The 23517-nt window shown below is 28.2% G+C and overlaps 3 protein-coding genes and 1 pseudogene across 4 annotated transcripts; 2 read left to right on the top strand and 2 right to left on the bottom strand.

Annotated features, from left to right (window-relative positions):
• Positions 1-116: 116 nt before the first annotated feature.
• Positions 117-5887, bottom strand: MKS88_002995 (annotated as a pseudogene). The gene is made up of 8 exons: positions 5678-5887; positions 4811-5011; positions 4184-4281; positions 3897-3976; positions 3062-3169; positions 2769-2781; positions 853-2357; positions 120-565 (listed from the first exon to the last, which is right to left on the bottom strand). Coding segments are annotated over exons 1-8 (2661 nt in total).
• A 2650-nt stretch (positions 5888-8537) lies between these two features.
• MKS88_002994 (uncharacterized protein) lies at positions 8538-15269 on the top strand (the record flags this gene model as incomplete). Its single annotated transcript, XM_067216049.1, has 1 exon — positions 8538-15269. The coding sequence occupies one exon, from the start codon at positions 8538-8540 to the stop codon at positions 15267-15269; it is 6732 nt and encodes a 2243-aa protein (XP_067073568.1).
• Positions 15270-16769: 1500 nt separating this feature from the next.
• Positions 16770-18628, top strand: MKS88_002993 (adrenodoxin reductase; the record flags this gene model as incomplete). Its single annotated transcript, XM_067216048.1, has 2 exons — positions 16770-18101; positions 18218-18628. 2 exons carry the CDS (start codon positions 16770-16772, stop codon positions 18626-18628), a joined length of 1743 nt encoding a protein of 580 aa, XP_067073567.1.
• A 1209-nt stretch (positions 18629-19837) lies between these two features.
• On the bottom strand, positions 19838-22249 carry MKS88_002992 (uncharacterized protein; the record flags this gene model as incomplete). The annotated part of the gene is made up of 1 exon (XM_067216047.1): positions 19838-22249. The coding sequence occupies one exon, from the start codon at positions 22247-22249 to the stop codon at positions 19838-19840; it is 2412 nt and encodes an 803-aa protein (XP_067073566.1).
• Positions 22250-23517: the final 1268 nt, after the last annotated feature.

The following is a 23517-nucleotide window of genomic DNA, read 5'->3' as shown; positions in this document are numbered from 1 at the left end:
AGTCCCTTTATGGGAGAACCACCAAAAAACTTAAAGGGAAAATTACATTTTAGCAAATATAACAGCACATGAGTGTATTAGTAGACAAATAGACAAAAGTGCATACTGTTCCAGAGTTATAAAAATAAAATAAATAAAAGAAAGTAACTGAGGTATATATATGAAGAAAAGGATTTTATATATGCTTCCTTAATAATATTAATAATTTCTTTGTCTTCATAAGTAGATAAGGCTGAAGATATTAGCACTTGAATAGGAAAACCTTGAATTATGTATATCTTACCATAATTTTGTAGATCATCTTGTACATTTTTCAAATTTCGGTAATTATCATTTTCACTACCTTTATAATTACTTGTATTCTTTTTAAGCATTTTATAAAAGTTTAATATAGTTTCTGTTGATACAGGCAAAGCTTGTTTTGCCACCTTCCAATGTACATTTTCTTCACATTCCGGTAAAGTAGATGACCCATGGTATGCTAAGAACTCCATGTCTTCAATATTTAACATCATCATTAGGGAGTTCAAATTTAGTTCTTCATCCAACTGTACTAGCATCGGCTCTGTAAAGGAAGAAAAGTATAGGAGTAAAAAAAAAAAAAAAAAAAAAAAAAAAAATACGTAATTGCATAATTGAATAAATGGGATGCGACTGATGAAATGGGGCGAAATCAACACTCATGGTGGATGAAAACCAACAAATGCAGAAGTGGGTATTTATACATATATGTTCAGTCGAGATTACACGATTTAACCTCAGAAAAAGTAACTTTGACGATACAAATAACGCAGTTGATATGTTTATTGTGCAGCTAGCCATTTTAGCAGAATTTTTTTTTTTTTTTTTTACCTGACCCTACAAGAACTTTTCTGGATGCATTTAATATAGTTCTTAAAAATTTTTCGGAAGGTAATTTTTCAAAACTGGTAATAGTTGATTTATTAATCTCAGCACTAGTAAAAGTTACTGATATAACCTGATATTGTTTTTTCATGTTTCTTTTTTTTTTTCTTTTACTATATTTTTTCTGTAATTGTTGATTAGATAAACTATTCATTAAAAAAGTAATAATGTATGAATGGTAATTATTTTCTTCTTTCCTGTTGTTATTTTTTAAATTGTTATTCATATGAGTTTTCTTTTGTATAGGTAACCCATTCCATACTTCTTCATCATATTCATATGAATCATTTGTATTATGAAATATTTGCATTTCAATTTCTCTTCTATTTCCTGATCCTTCAAATGTATGTTCGCTCGGGGAATGAAAATGTATCTGATCAGCATAAAACATAGATGGCTCATCAGTAGTAAATAATACTCCAAAGGGAGTAATTCCATTATTAGCAGCTTTTATTTGAAACATATTGTCCCTTCTATTAATTACTAATTTTTTTATTAAGTATTCATAAAAATAAAATATATCACCCTTCATCCATGGTTTGTTATAGTTATTCCATGCATAATCATCATCATAAAATAAATTTAAATAAACGTCTGTTATATTTTTCAATTCTCTTTCTTTTAAACCATGTAAATGCAAATCTACAGGGGATTGATGTCTTCCCCTTTTACACATTCCTATATTCCAATTATTACCATGTTCAGAATAATCTACATTTTTTAATTCGCTGTACAGGAAACTTTCTCTTACATTATTATTAAGGTCATCCGTTTTTGCTGTCTTATTTATGTCATATTTCTTACTATAATTCTGTATAGGATACAAATTAGTAATATCAAGTGAATTGTCCATATGTGACTTAATCCGCTTACTGTTGTTCTCCTCTGACTTATCATCTTTTAATTTTTTTTCATAATGTATATATTTGTCTTTATTTAAAAATTGCATCCATTTGTCTCTTTTTTTACCATTTCTCTTTTTCTTTTTTCTATTTTTTAATTTATCTTTATTTATTTTCAAAATATCGGTTTCTTCCCCATTATGTTCCTTATCAAAAAACATTTGGTAATTTTCATTGTCGTAATTTGTTCCTCTCTTTTTGCTGCTTGTTAAGTTTAATGCATCTTTGCGCCCTGCTCTCCTCGAGTATCCCTCCCCGGAATTTCCGGATCTGTGCATGAGGTTATTTTTGCTATTAGTACTGCGGTTACTGCTAGGATAATTGCTCGGATTACTGCTCCGAATACTGCTCGGATTACTGCTCGGATTACTGCTCGGATTACTGCTCCGATTACTGCTGTTATTACTACTATTGTCGTATTCGCCTTTTTTCTCATTTTTTTTGTTTTCTCTTTTTAAATTTTCGCCACCCACGTCACTCATCATATATTCCAAATTTGGAGGAAAGACTAATTCATTTACTTGACCATATGAAACCTCAAGCAGTAATCTGTGATTAACATAATTACATAACTTATAACCACAGAAATACAAAGAAATTACAAAAAGTAGTAGATTCTTCATTTTAAATTATTTCTAAATGTAAGGGGTTAATTGTGCACACTGCTCTCTTTGCATTATAGCCTTAAAGGTGTACAACAAATGAATATGTATAACTATACATATATGTATATATACATATATTATATATATATATTATTATATATATATATATACATATATGTGTACACTCATATATACACATATATATTTATACGTGCCCACTTATACATATCATAAAATATTGTAAACATCTGTAACCATTTGCATAGGTCCTATTTCTACTATTCAATCAAAATACACTTTTCCTTACAAGCTTTTTCAAAACGAAAAGATGGGGAAAAAAAATTAAAATACTTACTATTCCGTTTTCTCTTAAAATTATAAGACACAAGAGTACGAAGACAAAAATAAGAAAAACAATGCTCATAAATGCATCTAGGTGCGTAAAAAAAAAAATACCTTATGCTGCTCTAACGGCAAGGTATACTTGTGGATCTCAAATTACAATTGAATTTACTTGCACTTATAAATTTGCATACTGCTTTGCTTATCGTTTGTCATTCTTTTTTCTTTTTCAATTTTAATAATTGTTCAGATTAAATTTAAGAAAAAAATAAATAAAAATAAAATAAACGTTAGTAATAACATTACCATTATTGGTAGCATTACCATTATTGGTAGCATTACCATTATTGGTAGCATTAACATTATTGCTAACATTAACATCATTCCTAAAGTTAATGTTTACATTTATATTTACTTTATAAATGAAAAAAAAAAAAAATTTAAAACCTCTTAACTAACAATAATAGAAATAATCCAAAAAATCATTTTTACAACTCCAGAAAAAGGCGAAATTTACAAATGAATTTGTGTAAAGAAGGTACGCATGTATATGTTTGTATGTATGTATGCATGTATGCATGTATGTGTGCATGTAGGTAAGTATATATGCATGTAAGTAGGTATATATACATGTAAGTAGGTATATATGCATGTAGGTAGGTATATATACATGTAAGTAGGTATATATGCATGTAGGTAGGTATATATACATGTAAGTAGGTATATATGCATGTAGGTAGGTATATATACATGTAAGTAGGTATATATGCATGTAGGTAGGTATATATACATGTAAGTAGGTATATATGCATGTAGGTAGGTATATATACATGTAAGTAGGTATATATGCATGTAGGTAGGTATATATACATGTAAGTAGGTATATATGCATGTAGGTAGGTATATATACATGTAAGTAGGTATATATGCATGTAGGTAGGTATATATACATGTAAGTAGGTATATATGCATGTAGGTAGGTATATATGCACATAGGTAGATATATATACACGTAGGTAAGTATGTACGTATGCATATGCTCCTCTATATAATTCTACCTAAAACTTTTTACAGTGGAAAAAAAAAACAAAAGAAGGTATGACTCCTAGTTTGTGTTTCATTTGACTTATCTTTTACTTACTATCTTTAAATAAGTTTGGGTTCATAAAGTCATATTTAATACAATTTAAATGATCATCAAAGTCACATATGTTTAAGTATCTGCAAGGGGCAGGAAAAATGGAAAAAAGAAATTAGAAGAAAAGAAAATGTAGTCAGTAGGTGCATCAAATATAATTAACGGATCAGAAAATAAAGCTATTATAATTATATTGTTATCTTTAAAACAAAAGAACTGACAGTACATTCACTAATATGTGTCTTATTGTTAAATAAAATGGTTTTCTTTATTTCGAAAATTAATCATACGTATTGCTAGAAATATTCCTCTTCAAAAAGTCTTTATTCTCAGGAGATACTATCATATTTATATGTTCCCATTCCCCCTTATCATCCTGTATAAACATCTAAAATTTTGTAAGAAAAGCGATGTATGCCCAACGGGGTATGACTATATATACATGTATAAGTGAATAAGCAAATGGGTAAGGAAAACCATGTACAACACAACAACGTAACAACGTAACGACGTAACAACGTAACAACGTAATAACGTAATAACGTAACAACGTAACAACGTAATAACGTAATAACGTAACAACGTAACAACGTAATAACGTAACAACGTAACAACGTAACAACATAACAACGTAACAACGTAATAACGTAATAACGTAATAACGTAACAACGTAACAACGTAATAACGTAACAACGTAACAACGTAACAACATAACAACGTAACAACGTAATAACGTAACAACGTAACAACGTAACAACATAACAACGTAACAACGTAATAACGTAACAACGTAACAACGTAACAACGTAACAACGTAACAACGTAATAACGTAACAACGTAATAACGTAACAACGTAATAACGTAACAACACTATATGAACACTTCGCTTTTATGCCACGTGTAAGTACTACTTACATTTACGCAGTTATCCTCGTCATGCTCCAATTTGGACAGTTCAGCTAAGCATATGATGGCGTCACTATAATTCTGTATGATTTTCTCGGATATTAAATTACATATTTTTATATTTTTTATATTTCCATTTTTTGAATCATCAACACATATATGATAGTAACCTATAATTCTCCCCTCTTTCCCTTTATAATAATTCTCTACCTGAACAACGAAAATTTATTCTTTTTTGTGTAAATGAAGAGGAACTCTTCCGTTATATCTCTTTTAACCCTTCATTCTTTCAGTCTCTTTCCTTATGTCTTTCTTTCCTTCTCTTTCTCTTTTTTTTTTTTTTTTTTTTTTTTTTTTTTTTTTTTTTATGTCAGTGGTTAAAACTTGAGAAACATAGCAATGGTAAAAAAAAAATAAAAATAAAATAATTAAACGATAAGCAAACCACAAGCAAGGTTGCTCTTCTTTACTACTCAAATGCAACAGAAAGGTTTGTATGAATAAATATGCCATGCTTAAACAGTTCTGCAGGTATCCACATATAGGTATATGTATGTAGGTACCTATATGTAAATATGTACCTATATGTAAATATGTACCTATATGTAAATATGTACCTACATGTAAATATGTACCTACATGTAAATATGTACCTATATGAATATCTGTGTACATATATACCCACGCGCAAATACCGCAAAAGCGGAAAACATCCTTTCATATAACTCCTCACATTTATGCATTAATTCGTGAGCGTAAAAACACATAATGCACATTTTACAAAAATGAAAACGTATGCCCAAGTAATATTTTTCTCCTTTTTTTTTTTTTTTTTTTTTTTTTTCATTTTCTTTTTTAAAACATATATATATTAACCAGAGTAAAGGCCAATTTAAGGAAAGGACTTAGTATGTGCGTATGGAAAAGGGGAATTGTATTAGTTATTATACATTTTTGCTTTTTCTTTTCCTTTTCCGAATATTTTCCTATTAGTAACCCACATACATCATTAAAAGAATGTTTTAAAGCATGCATAAATATTTTTGCATACGCACCATTGTCAATAATAATTTCTATATCTGTCATGCTTTTCCCTTGTACCACGTTATATAAGGTATATGTTTTTTATTTACTTGGAATGCTTCTTATGTTTAAGTATTCTGTAAAGGAAAAGCAGTCACATGCGTATAGGTATGCATGACTATACATACATATTGATGTACGTACCAAACGTGCACCCGCGTATTAGTAAAAAGGAAGGCCCTTTACAACAGCAGGTCAACTAGGCAATTTTTGTTAAAAGGGACCAAAATATTCGAAGTGCACGTGTAAACAACGGACTGACGGTTACGTACTTCAGTTACTTTTGTAGTCTCCCTTACTTTGAGTAATTAAAAAAAAAAAGGAAAATTCTATTTTTTCGTCTATTTGTCTGTTCGTTTGTTCGTTCGTTTGTTCGTTCGTTTGTTCGTTCGTTTGTTCGTTTGTTCGTTCGTTTGTTCGTTCGTTTGTTCGTTCGTTTGTTCGTTCGTTTGTTCGTTTGTTCGTTTGTTCGTTTGTTCGTTCGTTTGTTCGTTCGTTTGTTCGTTCGTCTGTTTATTCGTTCGCTTATTTTTTATTTTTTTTTTTTTAGCTATTCTTTTTAAAGCGTTTTTGTATTAATATAAATACATATATATGTATGATGTTTTACAACTTCCTTTGACATATACTTTTTTAAATAATGATCCAATGAACTTTCCTTGGGGCGAAATGCTTTTTACCCTTTTAAGTTCTGCTAATGAAGACTATGCAGCTAATTAAAAATACATTAGTAAAAAAAATAAACCAATAAAGAGGTGAGTGAATGAATGAATGAATGTACAAAAGAATAAAAGCTAAGATACCGTAGCTTGGTAAAATAATCAAATAGCAAAGCGATATAAATATATTAAATTCATAGGCAATGAGAGCAATACATGAGTGTATGTATTATACATGGCAACGTACGTGTTTTTAAAAAATGTAATATAAAAACTGGAAGGCGAAAAAAAAAATAAAAAAATAAAAATAAAAAGAAAACAAAAAGAAAAAAAAAACAAATAAAAAAAAAAACAAATAAAACAAAAAAACAAATAAAACAAAAAAACAAATAAAAAAAAGAAAATTACAAAATTTAATTCACAAAATAATGTATTATGAACTATATAAAATCTCCCTTGTTGGGAAAAAGCAGTTAAGTATGTTCATTGAAAAAGCATGTACAAAATAATAGAATATAAATAATTTAAAATTAGTGATAGACACTATTTCAATTTTGTTGTTCTGTATTATATCAGTAAATTTTTGCAATTTGAAGATACTTGAAAATATTTGAAAATGGAAAGAAGGATGGATGCAGATGTCGAATAAGGAAAAAATGGGATATAGTGACCATAAAAGAAAATAAATTTACGTACATGCATATATATATATGTGTGCAAATGTACGCGTAATTTTGAACAGGTATATATATATTTATATTTAAGTGTATATGTATACGTATGCATATATGTATGCGTATACTAGATAACTCTTCTATCATTGTAACGGAATAATGTAAATTCAAGCTTGCTTAAAAGAAGAACAAAGGAACACAAGAAATTAAAAAACTCAGCATTTATTATGCTCCAATAGAAAGATCAACGTTAATGAAATATACTACTTAAATCAAAAAAAAAAAAAAAAAAAAAAATTCATTTTAAAATTCTCTTTTTTTTTTTTTTTTTTTTTTTTTGTTAAATTTTTTTTTATTTATATTTTTTCCCTCGCTTGGTTTCACCATAATGTGCTCCCACAGGTTTACGCCTTTATGCCCTTACCATTTTTTAATTTTCTTATTTACTAATTTTAATTGATTTTAACTGATTTTTTCAAATGATTTTTTCTTGAAGAGGAAAAATAAAATAAGTGTTACATGCGTTTATCCAAAAATTATGTAAGCACACAAAAGCTATTATCAGATCAACTATTGCGCATTACTTCCTATTAGTGTGCAGCAGATAATTATGAATAAATGACTGAATAACATTTATAATTATTAATTTTACTAATTAGGAAAATGAAATTTTAGCCTATAGAGGGGTATTTCATATATATGTATAGCTGTCCGTATATATATGTTTAGGTGTCCATATATATATGTGTAGTTGTCCATATATATATGTGTAGTTGTCCATATATATATGTGCAGTTGTCCATATATATATGTGTGCTCCATTCAAACTCTATCAATGCCCAAAAAGGGAAAAAGAAAAAAAATATAATATGATGCATAAATTCCTCCTCATTGCTACTTCGTTATGTATTATATATTACCTAAATAAGTACGAAGCAATAGAAAAAAAGAAGAAGAAGAAAAGAGTAGCACGAGCAGCTAAGCAATTGAAGGGAAGGATAATGTATCTCCCCCACCCTGTCCTCAAATAATTATACCAGCAGTATATAGACTACCCGTGTTTGCTATTCAACGTGGGAGTAATGCATTTATCCGTAAAAGGAGTGATATATGCGCATATACACATTATACTGCCCATGTGAATGTGTGTGTGCGTATATACATATACTTATACCTATATCTATATGTATGTGTATGCTTGCTTAACATACGTAAGGCTTGTACAACTTGTACGACTTGTACGACTTGTACACTCTGTACTATTTCCTTTTGAGCTGATTTTTTTTTTTTTTTTTTTATTTCTATTGGCATTAAAAGATAATGTACGCGGATAAGTTGAACGTATCATGCTATGGAGATAAAAAGATTTTGAGCAAATTAAAATATTTCTTTAAAGAAGATTTTTACGAACTGTCAGATGTAAAATTAGATGAAAGAATAAATGTGTTACGAATAAATTTAAAATATATATATTACAATAATCCTATATCTGAATATTTCAAAAATGAAGAGAATACATTATCTGAAAGGTCGTTAATATATATTTATTTTTTATATTTAAATAATTTGGAAGAATATAAAAAGGAGAAAGAATCTATACTAAATAGATATAAAGAAAATAGTATGAATGATGAATATGATGAATGTATAATTATATATGCATATAATCTTGATGATAATTTGAATGAGATCAAAAATATAAAAAAAATAAAAGCTGACTTTAGTCATAATAGTTGTAAGAGCATCAAAATATTAAGTTTTCCAATTCTAAAAATGGAGGATTATGATTCAAATAAAAAAATGAAAGAACTGTATGAACATTTCAAAACACGATATATGGATCATATAAAAATATGTATAGAAAAAAAGTATAATTTAATAAAAAATGGGTTTAGCAAAAGTATGAACAACTTTTTAAACTATGTCGAAAGTAAGAAAAAGACAATCACAGAGGAAATCAACAATAACAATAGCAACAACCATAGCAGTAACAACCATAGCAGTAACAACCATAGCAGTAACAACCATAGCAGTAACAACCATAGTAGTAACAACCATAGTAGTAACAACCATGGCGGAAATAAACACAGCGGAAATAATCATAGCGGTAACTACAACAGCTACAATTACAGCAACTATAACAGTAGTAGTACTGGTGGAAAGAAAAAAAAAAAAAATAAAAGATTTTACATAGCGAACACTTACATAGAGAAGAACGAAGAAGAGACTCAAATTGAGGAGTTCTTAGAGTTTTATGAAAACCATGCTGTATTTTTATTTTGTAATGATTATGTAAATATCAATTTTTTTTTACGCCAAAATGATGTTTCGTCTTACATAAATGCACTTGAATTTATAACAGACTATGAGGAACAAGTATATGTCGATATGTATGATCTTTTTCTATCTTTATTTATGTGGAGTGAACACTTATGTCTACTATATTTCAAATTAAATATGTTTAAGAAGAGTTATGTTTTATATAGTACTATTGCAAAATTATTTATTAAATACCTGAACGTGTACATAAAAAAAAAAAAGTGTATTATACATTCTTCTATTTTATTTGAAAAAAATTATTTAACTATAGCTAGATATATTAGAGAAAAAAATATATGTTCTATTCATTTATTAGAGCATATATTTTTTAAAAAATTCACTATTTTACTTTTTTTAAACAAGTTTTCATACATTTCGAGTAAGGCTTTAAAATTTGCAAAATTTTTTTACACAAATAAAATTTTTATATTTATGCACAATTTCCATCGGTTTAAAAATAATCTTACCAGAAACGCTGAGAATCTTAATTATTTGAAAAACATTCAAAAAAAAATAACAAAGTATAGAAGAAAAGAACTGATAAAAAAAAATGCTCAGCATTGTGTTGGAGATAAAAATGAATTGCCAATCGAGGAAGACCAGCAGCACGACGATCAGCACGATGAGCAGCACGATGAGCAGCAAGAGAAGAGAAATCAAAGAAAAGTCAATCAACATTACTTAAGTAAATATGACCATAAATTGTACAAGTGCAAAAGACGCTTAATAAACGAGCTTAGATGGATTTTTAGTTCTACTGGAGGAAATGACCCAAGTTGTAAAGACATCCTAGACAGAATAGCGGGCAGTGCGATAAGCAGTGCAGTATATGGAGTGGGCAATGCAGTGGATGATACGATAGAGCAGGCTGAAGAAAGTGCGACCGAAAGTTCTGTTAATAACACTAATAACGTTGATAACCCTGAGAATATCAGGGAACCAGGTAGAAACATCAACAACAGAATAAGGTGCAGTAATAGGAACTTATTCTTAGACGAAAGGACGAAAGCAGAATTTTTGCTGAATTGCTGTTTCATAAATAAGGAAAACTACTTTTCGATCTATTTCTACAATTTGGCAAATTTAATTAAATTTCTTTTTGAGCGTAGGAGCTACTTTTACCAGGAGGATTACAAAAAGAACAAGAATGACAAGAATATAAAGAAAAATACAAATATTAGCAAATACTTATCGTTACAAAAGAATATTATGAAATTAGGGTATAAAAAGAATTTTACAAAAAAAAAAAAATCGAAAAAAAATGTAAAAGTGAAAACGAAAAGAAATAGCTCTGTGGTTAACTCATCTTCATCACAGATATCATCGACCTTGTCCGATTTTTCTGATTCAAAAAATAATTATAAAAAAATATGTTTACATAATGATTTCTGTATAAATGTATCAAATATTTTTAAGTTATCATTTGTTATTTTGAAAAATATATTAAATATTTATAATTACAATTCGTTGTACTATCAAAAATATGCACAGGAAATATATTTGTGCAATTTTTTTTTAAATTATTTAGAACAAAAAAGGTTTGAACAAAATATAGAAAAGGAAGACATACAAGAAATAAAAAATGCAAAAAAGAATATTTATCATAATTTTCCTATTTATCAAATAAAAAATTTTTCAAAAGATAATGAAAAAAAAAAAAATTCCTTACTTATTAATATTATGAATAAAATTATTAATCTCTGTTATCGAAAATATAACAACATTTCAATTATAAACAAATTTTTTTTAGCACTTCTATTATTTGAAAATAAGATATATAAAAAGTCTTTCAAAATTTTAAAGCGAATAATTCAAAAATCAAACTTTGATGTCCTTACCACTTTGTGCATGCAACTTTTGTTATTTCATGATATAAATAATAATTTCTACCATTTTTGTTCATCCTTTTTCTTGTCCAATAAATACACTAGGATCTTATCTTTCATAAATGTAAATATAAATTTTACCGTAATTCAAAATTATCAGTACTACTTATATTCTATGAACAATCAGCGGTCCGTTCTCAAAATGGAGCAACATAAAAAATACGATGAAATATTTTTTAACTCATTGAAGAAGAACATTGTATTGCCAGAAGAGATTGTAAAGATGCAAGTACTCGACATCACTCAGGGGGGTAAACAGTGGGGTACACCGTTAAACTGCTTGACAGAGTGTAAGGCGGAGTGTGTAACAAACTGCATGACTGAATGCTTTGCGGAGTGCTTGCCCGAGGTTACAGATGAGGGGATGAAGTTACCCATTCATGAAAGTCAGACAAAGAAGGTAGAGGGGGAACGAAAAAAAAAAAAAAAAGAAAAAACTATTCCTACAAATAGGCACTATACACAAAATGGAAAAATAAATAAAAACGTTGCTACCAAAATGAACAGAAATAAATTAATCAAATTAGAAAAAAAAGAATTTTGCAAAGATAATTATTACTTTGAAATAAATCGATATTTTTTAAAAAGCTTAAAAAAATATAATTTTTCTTTATCAACAAATGAAAGGAATAATGATATATATATACCTAACTCGGGTATTAAAATATTTGTGCAGTCAGACTACAACCTTTATATTTTTGTGTCAAATATGATTTTTGGAAATTATGATGAAAAGAAAATGAGTAACAAGTGGGAATTTCCATCCAACGAAGAGAATAAAACATCAAATGAACAAAACAATAATAGCTACTATCAGATGGAAACAAATGAAAATATGAATGCAAATATTAATCATATAGAAACATTACTGCATATGACAATGCGCAAATATAAAGTTAAGAAGAAAACAAGGGAGATATTACGGATCAAAAAGTTATGTGTGCAGTATGATGAAAATTTGGATTTATTTATTTTTTCCTCCTTTACTCAAGATTTACATATTGATAATATTATTATTCAGTTATATAATGAAAGGGATAACAATAGTTTATACTTAAAATTCCACAGAACTAAACAAATAATTAAACATGGACTTAATATCATTAAATTAAATGTTGTTAATATTCTAGAATCCAATAAAATAATATGGAAACATTTCTATTATAAAATTAATTATGTTTTTCTTGTAATTAATAATTTTTCCTTTTATCAAAAAATTGGTATATTACCAAATAGTAGTTTAGTATATCCATTTTTAAGAGCCTATAGCCAATTTATAATAAATAATTATATAATTGTTGATACCAAAAAATATGCAAATTTTTTTTTAAATCAGCTAGTTTCATCACTCTATGTTAAGATAAAAACATTGGATTCAATTTTGAATTGTAAGTTAATTGCATCTTATTTAAATAGCACCTCCTTAGTCTATAACAATGTAAATTATATCAAGTTAATTGTTAGAAATAATCACAAGCATATGCACTATGAGGACTTTGAGTTAATCACTATCAGGAGGAGCGATGATAAGGCGGGTAAAGAAGTAAGAAATATTAAAATTTTTCTTCAAAAAGCAGAAGGCATACGCAGTAGTAGCCGTACTGCTAACATACGCAGTAATAGCCGTACTGCTAACATATGCAGTAATAGCCGTACTGCTAACATATGCAGTAATATCCGTACTGCTAACATATGCAGTAATAGCCGTACTGCTAACATATGCAGTAATAGCCGTACTGCTAACATAGGTAATAATAGCGGCACTGCTAACAGGAATAACACGCTAGAAAACCACAGCGTTGAAGATTTCATCCATTTTTATATTGAAAAGAACGACAATATGCAAATCGAACAGATGAAAATTTTAGACGACGAAGAAATGCTTCTCATCAAAAATAGTAGTAGTACAAGTAGTAATATGTCCATGCACATTTTAAATAACGAAAAATATAATTTGAAAAAATGTAGCTTAAAAGTAAAAGAAAAGAAAGATGAGTCGCACGTAGAGGCCTACAAAAGGATAGACAATGCTTATGCAATTATTTCTTTTATTCCGAAAAGAATAAATACCAACCCCATCACTTGTAATGAAAATTGTACTGAGAGTTTAAAAGGTGAAGGGAATAGCAGTGTAGTTCCACTGACTGATAATCTGCTTATAAGCCATAATAAGAGTCAAAATAGAACAGAAAAAGTAAAAATAAAATGTATAATAAATATAGACTTACTTAGAAAAAAGAGAAGGGAAAGAAGGACAGACATGTATAAGTTATCAAATATTAATTATGTAGGTAAAATTAAATTTGATGATTTTATTAACCGAGAAGAAATTACTTCGAATCCTTGTTTAAATAACCAAATAATTATAGAAAAAACATTCGATCTTGTAAATATTTTTAAGGAAAAAATAAATACATACAGATCAAACAATGGAATGTTATATGAATTAATATTAAAATTACATAATGACAATTATGCTTTATATTTAAAAAAATTCCACATAACTATTTTAAAAAAATATATTACACAAATAAAAAGTACCAAAATTTTTTTGTTAAATAATGAGGATAACCAACATAATATGGAGAAATTTTTTTTGAAAAGAAACAACCATAATGATTTGGCGGAAAACTCCATATACAATGGAAATGAAAGTAGTTTGAACTACTCAGGGGAGTGCAATTCCAGTCCATCAAATGAAAATTATATGAACAAATCAGGCGAAAGCCACTCTAACCTGCCGAATGAAAATAGCATGAACGAGTCAGGCGAAAGCCACTCTAACCTGCCGAATGAAAATAGCATGAACGAGTCAGGCGAAAGCCACTCTAACCTGCCGAATGAAAATAGCATGAACGAGTCAGGCGAAAGCCACTCTAGCCTGCCGAATGAAAATAGCATGAACGAGTCAGGCGGCGACAAATTTAGTGCACCGCATGAAAATCGCATAAACGCGTCAGGAGGAGATAATTTTAGCCCACCTCATGAAAATTGTATGAAGGGGTCAGGCGACGACATTTTTAGTATATTGAATGAAAATCACATGAACGCGTCAGTTGTTAACAATTTTAGCGAGCCGCATGCAATTCGCATGGACACGTCAGGAATAAACAATTCAAACGGTTCCATTGAAAATGATAGGAAAAAAAAAATTATATCTTTTGATGAGAAGGGCTCAAGTATTGAAGAAAAATATCTTTACGATGAAATTGAAATTAATAGTCGAATTAATGGAGGAACGAGTATTTTTTTGCTTTTTGAAGTGACATATGACGATATGTTAGAAGGAAAAAACAATTCGATGAATCTTTTAAATTATGAAAATACAATTGGGAACATGAATATAACATATGAATGTGGAAACCAGTTTATTAAGAAAATATATGAAAAAAAGAAAAAAGAATATATATATAATTTCCATGTGTTAATACCTCAATTTTTATTACCTATTAATGTTGATTATGAAATACCGAAACATGGGATGTTACATTCTAATATAAACGTTAAAATTGTATTATTAAATAAAATTAATGAAGATATTTATATGAAATATTCTGTGTGCATAGATAATGAAAAAAAAAAAATAAATAACGAGGAGCAATATAGTTGGTTAATAAATGGATTTAAAAAAAGGGTACTTTTTATATCAAAAAATTCTGAACATGTCATAAATTTAACAATTATCCCCTTAAAAATTGGTTTAATAAACTTCCCATCTATTTTTTATTTTATAAAATTAAATAATAAATGGATTGAGATAACAAAAATTTTGAAAAAAAGTGATAATTTTCAAGTAATTATTACCCCATCTCTACACTTTAGTCCCAAAATATGGCAGCTCGTTTAGGAGCTCTTCCAATATATGTTCAATTTTTAAGCCTTTTTTAAACTTTTCATTATTTTTCATCTTTTTTTCGTCTTTTTTTCATCTTTTTTTCGCCTTTTTTTCATCTTTTTTTCGTCTTTTTTTCATCTTTTTTTCGCCTTTTTTTCATCTTTTTTTCATCTTTTTTTCATCTTTTTTTAATCCTTTTTTTCATCTTTTTTTCATCTTTTTTTAATCCTTTTTTTCATCTTTTTTTAATCCTTTTTTTCAATTTTTTTTCAAGTGTACACATTTACATTTTCAGCCAACTGCAATTATTTTAAACCCATACGTATGACTCTACGCATGTCTGGGAATAAAGTATTTGTTCTAAAATGTTAGCGAAAAAGAACTGTTTCACACATCTGACATAAATTAAAAATGATATAACATTCTATATATCACCTTGTCTAAGGAGGTGTTAATTTGTTTTACGCAAAAACTGTAGGTTGTCGTTACAGAGTGCATGTAAGTAATGTGCGTATGTATGCATGTATGTTGGTATGCATGCATATATATGAATTTGTATGAATATGATCATATACATGTAACATACCATATATATCATTTATAATGAGACCCCTGTTTTATATGTTGTTTAATATTGAGGCGTTCAAACGTGATCATACATGTATGTGCATATTTTTAATTTGTTCAAATATATAACTTTTTATCATAGCAACTAGATAAGTTAAGCTGATGCCATTATTTTTTAATTCTTTTTAAAATTTCAAATTTTTATATGCATTCTTTCATACGTACATGAACGTATACGTGGACGAACAAATACATAGATGAATATATTCGCAGATGGATATATACACACGGATTTATACGCAGATGAATATATACGTACACGTTTACATTTTTCATACCGACAAAACTTGTTATACTTTCCATTTAACATAAAACAATTTCACAGAGAGTAGCATTACAGAAAAGAACATATACAGATTGATGTTTAAATATATATATTTATGGATATACAAGCATATACTCTCCATAACTGTTTAACAGTTATCGTTAACCATTTGAAAAGGTTAATTATTTTTATATAAAAGTAATATTAGAAAAATAAGCTGAGTTAAACGATAATTTTTATTATTTTTTTTTTTTTCGTCTGTTATATATTATCACCCTCCTAAGTTACATCGCCTGTACATAAAAGTATAATACATATACGTACATATATACATGTTAATACATGATGAATTCATGTGCTTAGTAGAGCAGCTTATTTTTTTGTTAATCACTTGTAAATAAGATGAAACGACTATTTTACCCTCGCAAATGCGGAAAAAAAAAAATATAGAAATAGAAACAGTAACAAACAGAAACAGAAACAGAAACAGAAACAGAGACAGAGACAGAAACAGAAACAGAAACAGAGACAGAAACAGAATTAAAAAAAGAAATAGAAATAGAAATAGAAAGGATTAAATAAAAATCGAAATTAAAAACACGATACCTTTTTAGCGCATAATGGTTTTATTTAACCACTGTAGCTTGAGAAGCTATATGCGTATAAAAGTGGAATGCCAAAGGAGAAAACTCTTTTTTTTAAGCAAGTATTTTTTTACTAACGAACAAAAGTATTTCAAAATAGGAGTAATAGGAGCAGGTCCATCAGCTTTATATTGCTGTAAATATTTTTTGAAAAACGAAAGAATAAAAGTCGATATTTTTGATAAATTACCTAACCCTTATGGGCTTTTAAGATATGGCGTAGCACCTGATCATGTGAATGTGAAAAATATTTGCAACTCATTCAATCCAATCATTTTGAGCAAGAATTATAGATTTTTTGGAAATGTTAATATTGGTGTAAACTTAAAAATAGAAGAACTGCGTAATTATTACAACGTTATAGTCTTTTGTTGTGGTGCCTCTGATATTTCATTGCCCAGTGTAGAACTGGTAGAGGGGAAGGAGGAGAAGATGGCTAAAGGATATGATAGAGCACTAAAAGTTGCAGACGGATTGTGTAGTGAACGGGATAGTGAACAGACCTACAAACAGGTTTCTAAACAGGTTTCTAAACAGGTTTCTAAACAGTTTTCTAAACAGGATGTTAAACAGGAAGCTAAACAGGCTGCTGGACAGGATGCTAAACAGGCTGCTGGACAGGATGCTAAACAGGCTGCTGGACAGGATGCTAAACAGGCTACTGGACAGGATGCTAAACAGTTTGCTGGACAAGCTGCTGGACAGGATGCTGGACAGACTGCTGAACAGACTGCTGAACAGGATAGTAAACTTGGTAGAGGTATTTTCCATGCTCTGGACTTGATATACTTTTATAACAGTTATTATGACGATATGAGATGCAAAACTATAGATAATTACTTAAGTTCGTTGGAAAATTTTTCAAGTGCTGTTATTGTAGGAAATGGCAATGTGGCATTAGACGTGGCTCGAATTTTGGTCAAGTCATATGAAAATTTAGAAAAAACGGATATAAATAATAATTATTTAAATGCAATGAGAAAGCATAAATTTAAACATATATATATTATGGGTAGAAGGGGATACTGGCAATCTTCTTTTACGAATTCCGAATTAAGGGAATTATTGAATTTAGATAATACGAAAGTAATATTAAATAAAAAAAATTATTCCTTATGTTCAATTTTAAAAAATTATGATGAAAATAATAAAATGAAACAAAGACAACATAAACTATTTTTAAATATGGTTCATAATTATGAAGAATTTGAAAAAAATAAAAATATATATGAGAACTATAAGATTATTGAATTTATTTTTTATCACGAAATTAAAAAAATTCATTTTAATAATCATTATATGAAAAACGTAATATTTCAAATGAACAAAGATTTAAATATATTAGACTCTTCACCTTATCAAAAAAAAAAAAAGTTTTCACTACTCCCTTACTAATATTTGCAACAGGATTTAAAAAAAATCAGTTCTGCGAAAATTTATATAATCAATCCATTCTAAAATTTAAAGACGATATTTTAAAAAAAAAATTTGCTATCTTTAAAGCAGGTTGGTTTGATATTGGTCCAAAGGGAAATATATCTAACCAAATTTTAAATTCCAAAAAAATAACATCCCATATTTTAAATTTTCTTAATAACACAACAGAATTTTTTCATAATGACATTTCGAATTTGTTAAGTGCAAAGAAAATTAATTTTGTCAATTTTGATGATTGGATTTATATTCATAATTTAGAAATTAATGCAGGGAAACAGACAGGAAAAAATGCGCAAAAAATTCGTACAGTAGAGGAGGTATTATATATTTTAAATGAAAAAAAAAAAAAAAAAAAAATTGAATCCCGATTAATTTGCTTATTTGTGTACGGGTCTTAAACAGTGGCAGTTATGCGCGCTATATTTTTATAGTACCTCCTTCGAAGTGTGGCTCAGTTGTATGTATATGTGCATGTATATGTGCATGTATCACGTAATACGTACCACGTACCAGATAACATGTTTTTACGTAACCACCTTTCCCCGAGTCATTCACAAATTTAAATCTGAATAAACAAATAACACCATATATCCAATGCTATTACTTTAATATTAGCCTCCTTTGTATCTTCCATAAGGAAAAAACATTTTATTCATTTTTTCATAGAGTATGTATTATATATGTAAAACAATTCTTTTGTAGCTTTTCAGTATGGACCATTATAATATATGTGTTTCTTCAAAGGATTTATTTTCTTTTTCTTTTTGTTCTATTTATATGATTGTCCATACGTTTTAGTTCTTTTTATTTTATTATTATTTTTTTTTTTTTAGTGTTTAGTCTATTTGTCTTTTTCCCTCACCATTTACTTATTTTGTAATTTTTTTTTTTTTTTTTTTTTTTTTTTTTTTTCTTGTTACAATAAACAATATGATACGGGCAATAAAAGAAAAAACTATGTAGTTGTAAATCCTTTCAGCATAGGTAGCATATTTAAAACAAAAAAAAAAGTAAAGGTAAAAGTAAAAGTACGAGCAAAAGTAAGCGTAAAAGCAAAGGCAAAGGCAAAAGCAAAAGAAGAATTCTTAAAATTTTGTAAATTAAAAGTAAGATTTAATTAATAATTTAAGAAAGAAAATTTGGAAAATTCAAAAGGGTGAACGCACGGAGTGTCAAATGAGCAGTGCGGAAATATATGCACATGCATGGTAATACATACATATGTACATACTAGCTTAATATATATGCAAATATATACTTGCGCACTTATTTATGTATAACTAATAATACAGCTGTGAAGCTAATGTGAGGAATATACTTAAACTGGAAAATGGAACTCAAAAAGGGCAAAAAAAAAAAAAAAAAAAAAAAATATAAGATAAAAATATAAGATAAAATAAAATAAACTACAGCAAAATGAGGCAAATAAAATAATGGAAACAAAATATACAGTCTTAGGCCTAGCAAAAAATGGCATACAAAATGGTATATATAAAGGGAGTGAATTTAGTGCTGTCTGTCTCTATTTTTTCGCTGTCCTATAATTATTCCCTCTTTTTTTTTTTTTTACTTCTAATTTTCTCATTTGGTAATATCACACTATACTATTATTGTTTCTCTATAAATGAACTGTACGCACTAAATATGTCCTTTAATAGATCTCTTTTTCGAGGAAACACATGACCATCCTTCACTACAAGTGCGTCAAAATCAAAATTGGTTTTCTTGATTTTTGGCTTCAATGTAAACTCAGGCATTTTTTCTTTTTTATTCCTATTACTTGAAATATATATAGAGAGAGACTCTTCTTCAGTATTAACCTTTTTATTTAATTTTTTTTTTGTAAAATTTATTTGAATCCCTATTGTTCTCCTATTTACTTTTTTCGGCATATTTATATCGTTCAGATCGTATAAATTTTCATTATATGTATTATGATGCATTGGTAAAATTTTGGATGTCTCATTGTTTGAACGATTCATATTTTCTAAATAATTTTTTCTACTTAATATCGAATCGATACGACTTTTAGGATTATTATTATGTGTTTTTTTGGTAAAGCTATATTTTCTGTCATTCCTGCTGGAATATTTTGGGTAGACATTACAATTCATCCTTCCATTTGTTGCTGATACCGTCCAGCTCTCACCATATACGAACTTGTTTAATTTATTTGCATTTCTGTTTGATACTTTTTTGGAATTACTCCTAACAAAAGAGTCACAATGATTCTCATAAATGTTAACGTTGCTGCTACTTCCGCTTTTGCTACTTCCGCTTTTGCTACTTCCGCTTTTGTTACTTCCGCTTCTACTACTTCCGCTTTTGTTACTTCCGCTTCTACTACTTCCGCTTTTGTTACTTCCGCTTCTACTACTTCCGCTTCTGTAGTCAGGTTCGCTACCTTTGAGTGATTCTAGAATTTTCCTTTTTTCACTTGAACTGGTGTTACAGTCCCTTGTAATGGATATGTTTGCTCCCTCTTCTTCTTGTGACTCACCTTTTCTTGCATTATTTTCTGAAGCAAATAAACCAAAAACTGATTCTTTTTTTCTACATATATCAAATGAATCATAATTCTTTTCGAATTTCTCACTGCCATGTGAGTCATTATGTGTGTACTCTGTAAAGATGTGTTCATCTTCTATCCCCTTATTAAGCATGACTGGAATGGTTTTAGAAGACCATTTTCCCCTTTTAATTATTTGTTTCTTGCCATTTTTTAAATTTAGTTCATTATCTTCTTCTCTTAAACTTTTTTTATGTACATTAAAATTTGTATTTTTTTCCAACTGTTCATATTCCTTTTTTTCGTATATTTCTGTTTTATCTCCTTCCCCTTTCTCAATACTGCATGATATGGGGCACATTTTGTTTCTAAATGTAAAATTAAATTTGTTTACAAACCTGTTCATTTTAACAATATGAGTACTGCTTCCTTCTTCATCCTCTTTGCTTTCTTCGATTTCTTTAACTTCTTCTATTTCTTTATCGTTGTCCAAATTTTTTCCATTCACACTCTCTATTACTTCTACTACTGCTTTTTTGCCATTCTCCCTCCTTTTTACTTTACACTTTTTATCTTGTCCCTCTATCTTGCCCTCTTTCCACGTTTCTTTTCTACTTGAACTTTCCACTTCAAAATTTTTTTCCATTTTGTTCATCAAACTTTCATTGCCACTTCCCATAAAGGAGGAACAAGAGCGGATGGTTTTCTCCACTTCTTCTACTTCTTCCGCTTCTTCCACTTCTTCCACTTCTTCCACTTCTTCTACTTCTTCCACTTCTTCCACTTCTTCTACTTCTTCCGCTTCTTCCACTTCTTCCACTTCTTCCACTTCTTCTACTTCTTCCGCTTCTTCCACTTCTTCCACTTCTTCCGCTTCTTCCACTTCTTCTACTTCTTTTACTTCTTTTACTTCTTCTACTTCTACTTCTTCTAAATCTTTATATTTCACGCACTTGCTGTCATAAAAATTACATAGTTTACTATTTTCCTCATCTGTGTTCTCGCATAATTCTACATTATGATTAAAGCTTTCTTCATAAACAGATAGCTGTGATTCAGTTTTTATATTTATTTTATAATCTTCAAAATGTTCTCCTGCTTCCTCATAATTCATGTCGTGATTATCGTATTCACTTAAATCAAAGCTTTGAAAATTATCCGAGTCTTTTGGTAAATACTCTTTTTCTAAATTGTTTTGATTTAGATCGAAACTTTTACTTGTATTTCTTGATGAAAACATTTCATTATCTTCGCTTCTATTTTCTTCATGTGAAAGATTTTTATCACTTTTCTTCAGATCATCATCGTATTGCAATACCTTTTTCTTGTCTGTTTCAATACAGTCGATATACTGCTCCATTTGTCTTTCAATATTATTATTTAATGCATAAATCTCCCTCTGCATCTTTTGTGGACATGTTTTTAAATCTTTGTCTAAATCATAAGAATAAAAATCGGATGCAAGTAAATCAATACCAAATGGTTTCATAGAATCTTTCAAAATTTTCATTTCTTATTTGCTCTTTTCTCCAATTTATGTACTCTTTTTTTTTCTTTTTTTTTTTTTTCAAATGCGATTCTTTCTTTCTTATTTTCTTTTTAAATATATAATTTATTTCTGCGTTTTTCTTTGAACCTGCACGTTTAATTTTTAAATTACCATCGAGAGCACTTTTGCTGAAAAGTAAATTTTCATTCATTTAATCATGATCGCTTGATTGCTTAACCGTCAGTCTTTTTTGTTATATTTTTATTTTTTATATATTTTTTTTTTTTTTTATCCTGTCTTTTATTTTTGAGTTTTATGTACGCGCAAGATATTCCTTGCATGGCTCATACTATGTTCGGGTAAAAAATAATTTTGCAAATATTTAATTATAACTAACCTATTTTTAAATTAGTACACAAACTTTTAAAAGACTCTTAAAGGAAAAAAAAAAAAAAAAAAAAATGATTATATCGAACTGCAAAAAATGTGTGTTATTTCTGATTTGTTCTATTTTTTTGTTTTTTCATTTTTTGACAAGAGCAAAATTGTTGTAAAGAAAAGATAAATCAGAACTAGGTTATATAAAAGTAAAGCTCAAAAAAAAAAAAAAAAAATGAACCAGATTGATCAGTATAATATCATTGTGAGAAAAGCTGTTTTTCCTTATTTATCTGTTATCCTTTTGGCAACTGTAAAAAAATATAAAAAAATAAAATAAAATAAAATAAAATAATAAAATGAAATAATAAAATGAAATACAAAAATGAAATACAAAAATGAAATACAAAAATAAAATAAAAGAATAAAATAAAAGAATAAATTAAAAATATATAATAAAAATATAAAAATAAAATAATTAAATAAAATAAAATAAAATAAACAAGGTACTTTGCTAAATAGTAAAATCAAATTCTCATTATGCCTCAACGATATAAAATTGCCTTCACCTCATTTTGCACAAAAGGCCCTTAAATTTTATTTTAAAAAAAAGGAAAATAGGGAAAAATTAGAAAGAATGAATAAGGAATGATGAATAAGGAATGAGGAATGATGAATGAGGAATGAGGAATGAGGAATGATGAATAAGGAATGATGAATAAGGAATAAGGAATGATGAATGATGAATGAGGAATGAGGAATGAGAAATAGGGAATGAGGAATAAGGAATGAGAAATAGGGAATGAGGAATGAGGAATGAGAAATAGGGAATGAGGAAGAAGCTGTATTATATTTCCTTTACAAAAAAAGTATATCTGTTCATAAAAAAATATTCCTCGTTCATAACTTTT

Source organism: Plasmodium brasilianum, chromosome 9, assembly GCF_023973825.1.
Source record: "Plasmodium brasilianum strain Bolivian I chromosome 9, whole genome shotgun sequence".
NCBI classification, from domain to species: Eukaryota; Apicomplexa; class Aconoidasida; order Haemosporida; family Plasmodiidae; genus Plasmodium; species Plasmodium brasilianum.
This window is presented reverse-complemented; position numbering and strand designations above follow the sequence as displayed.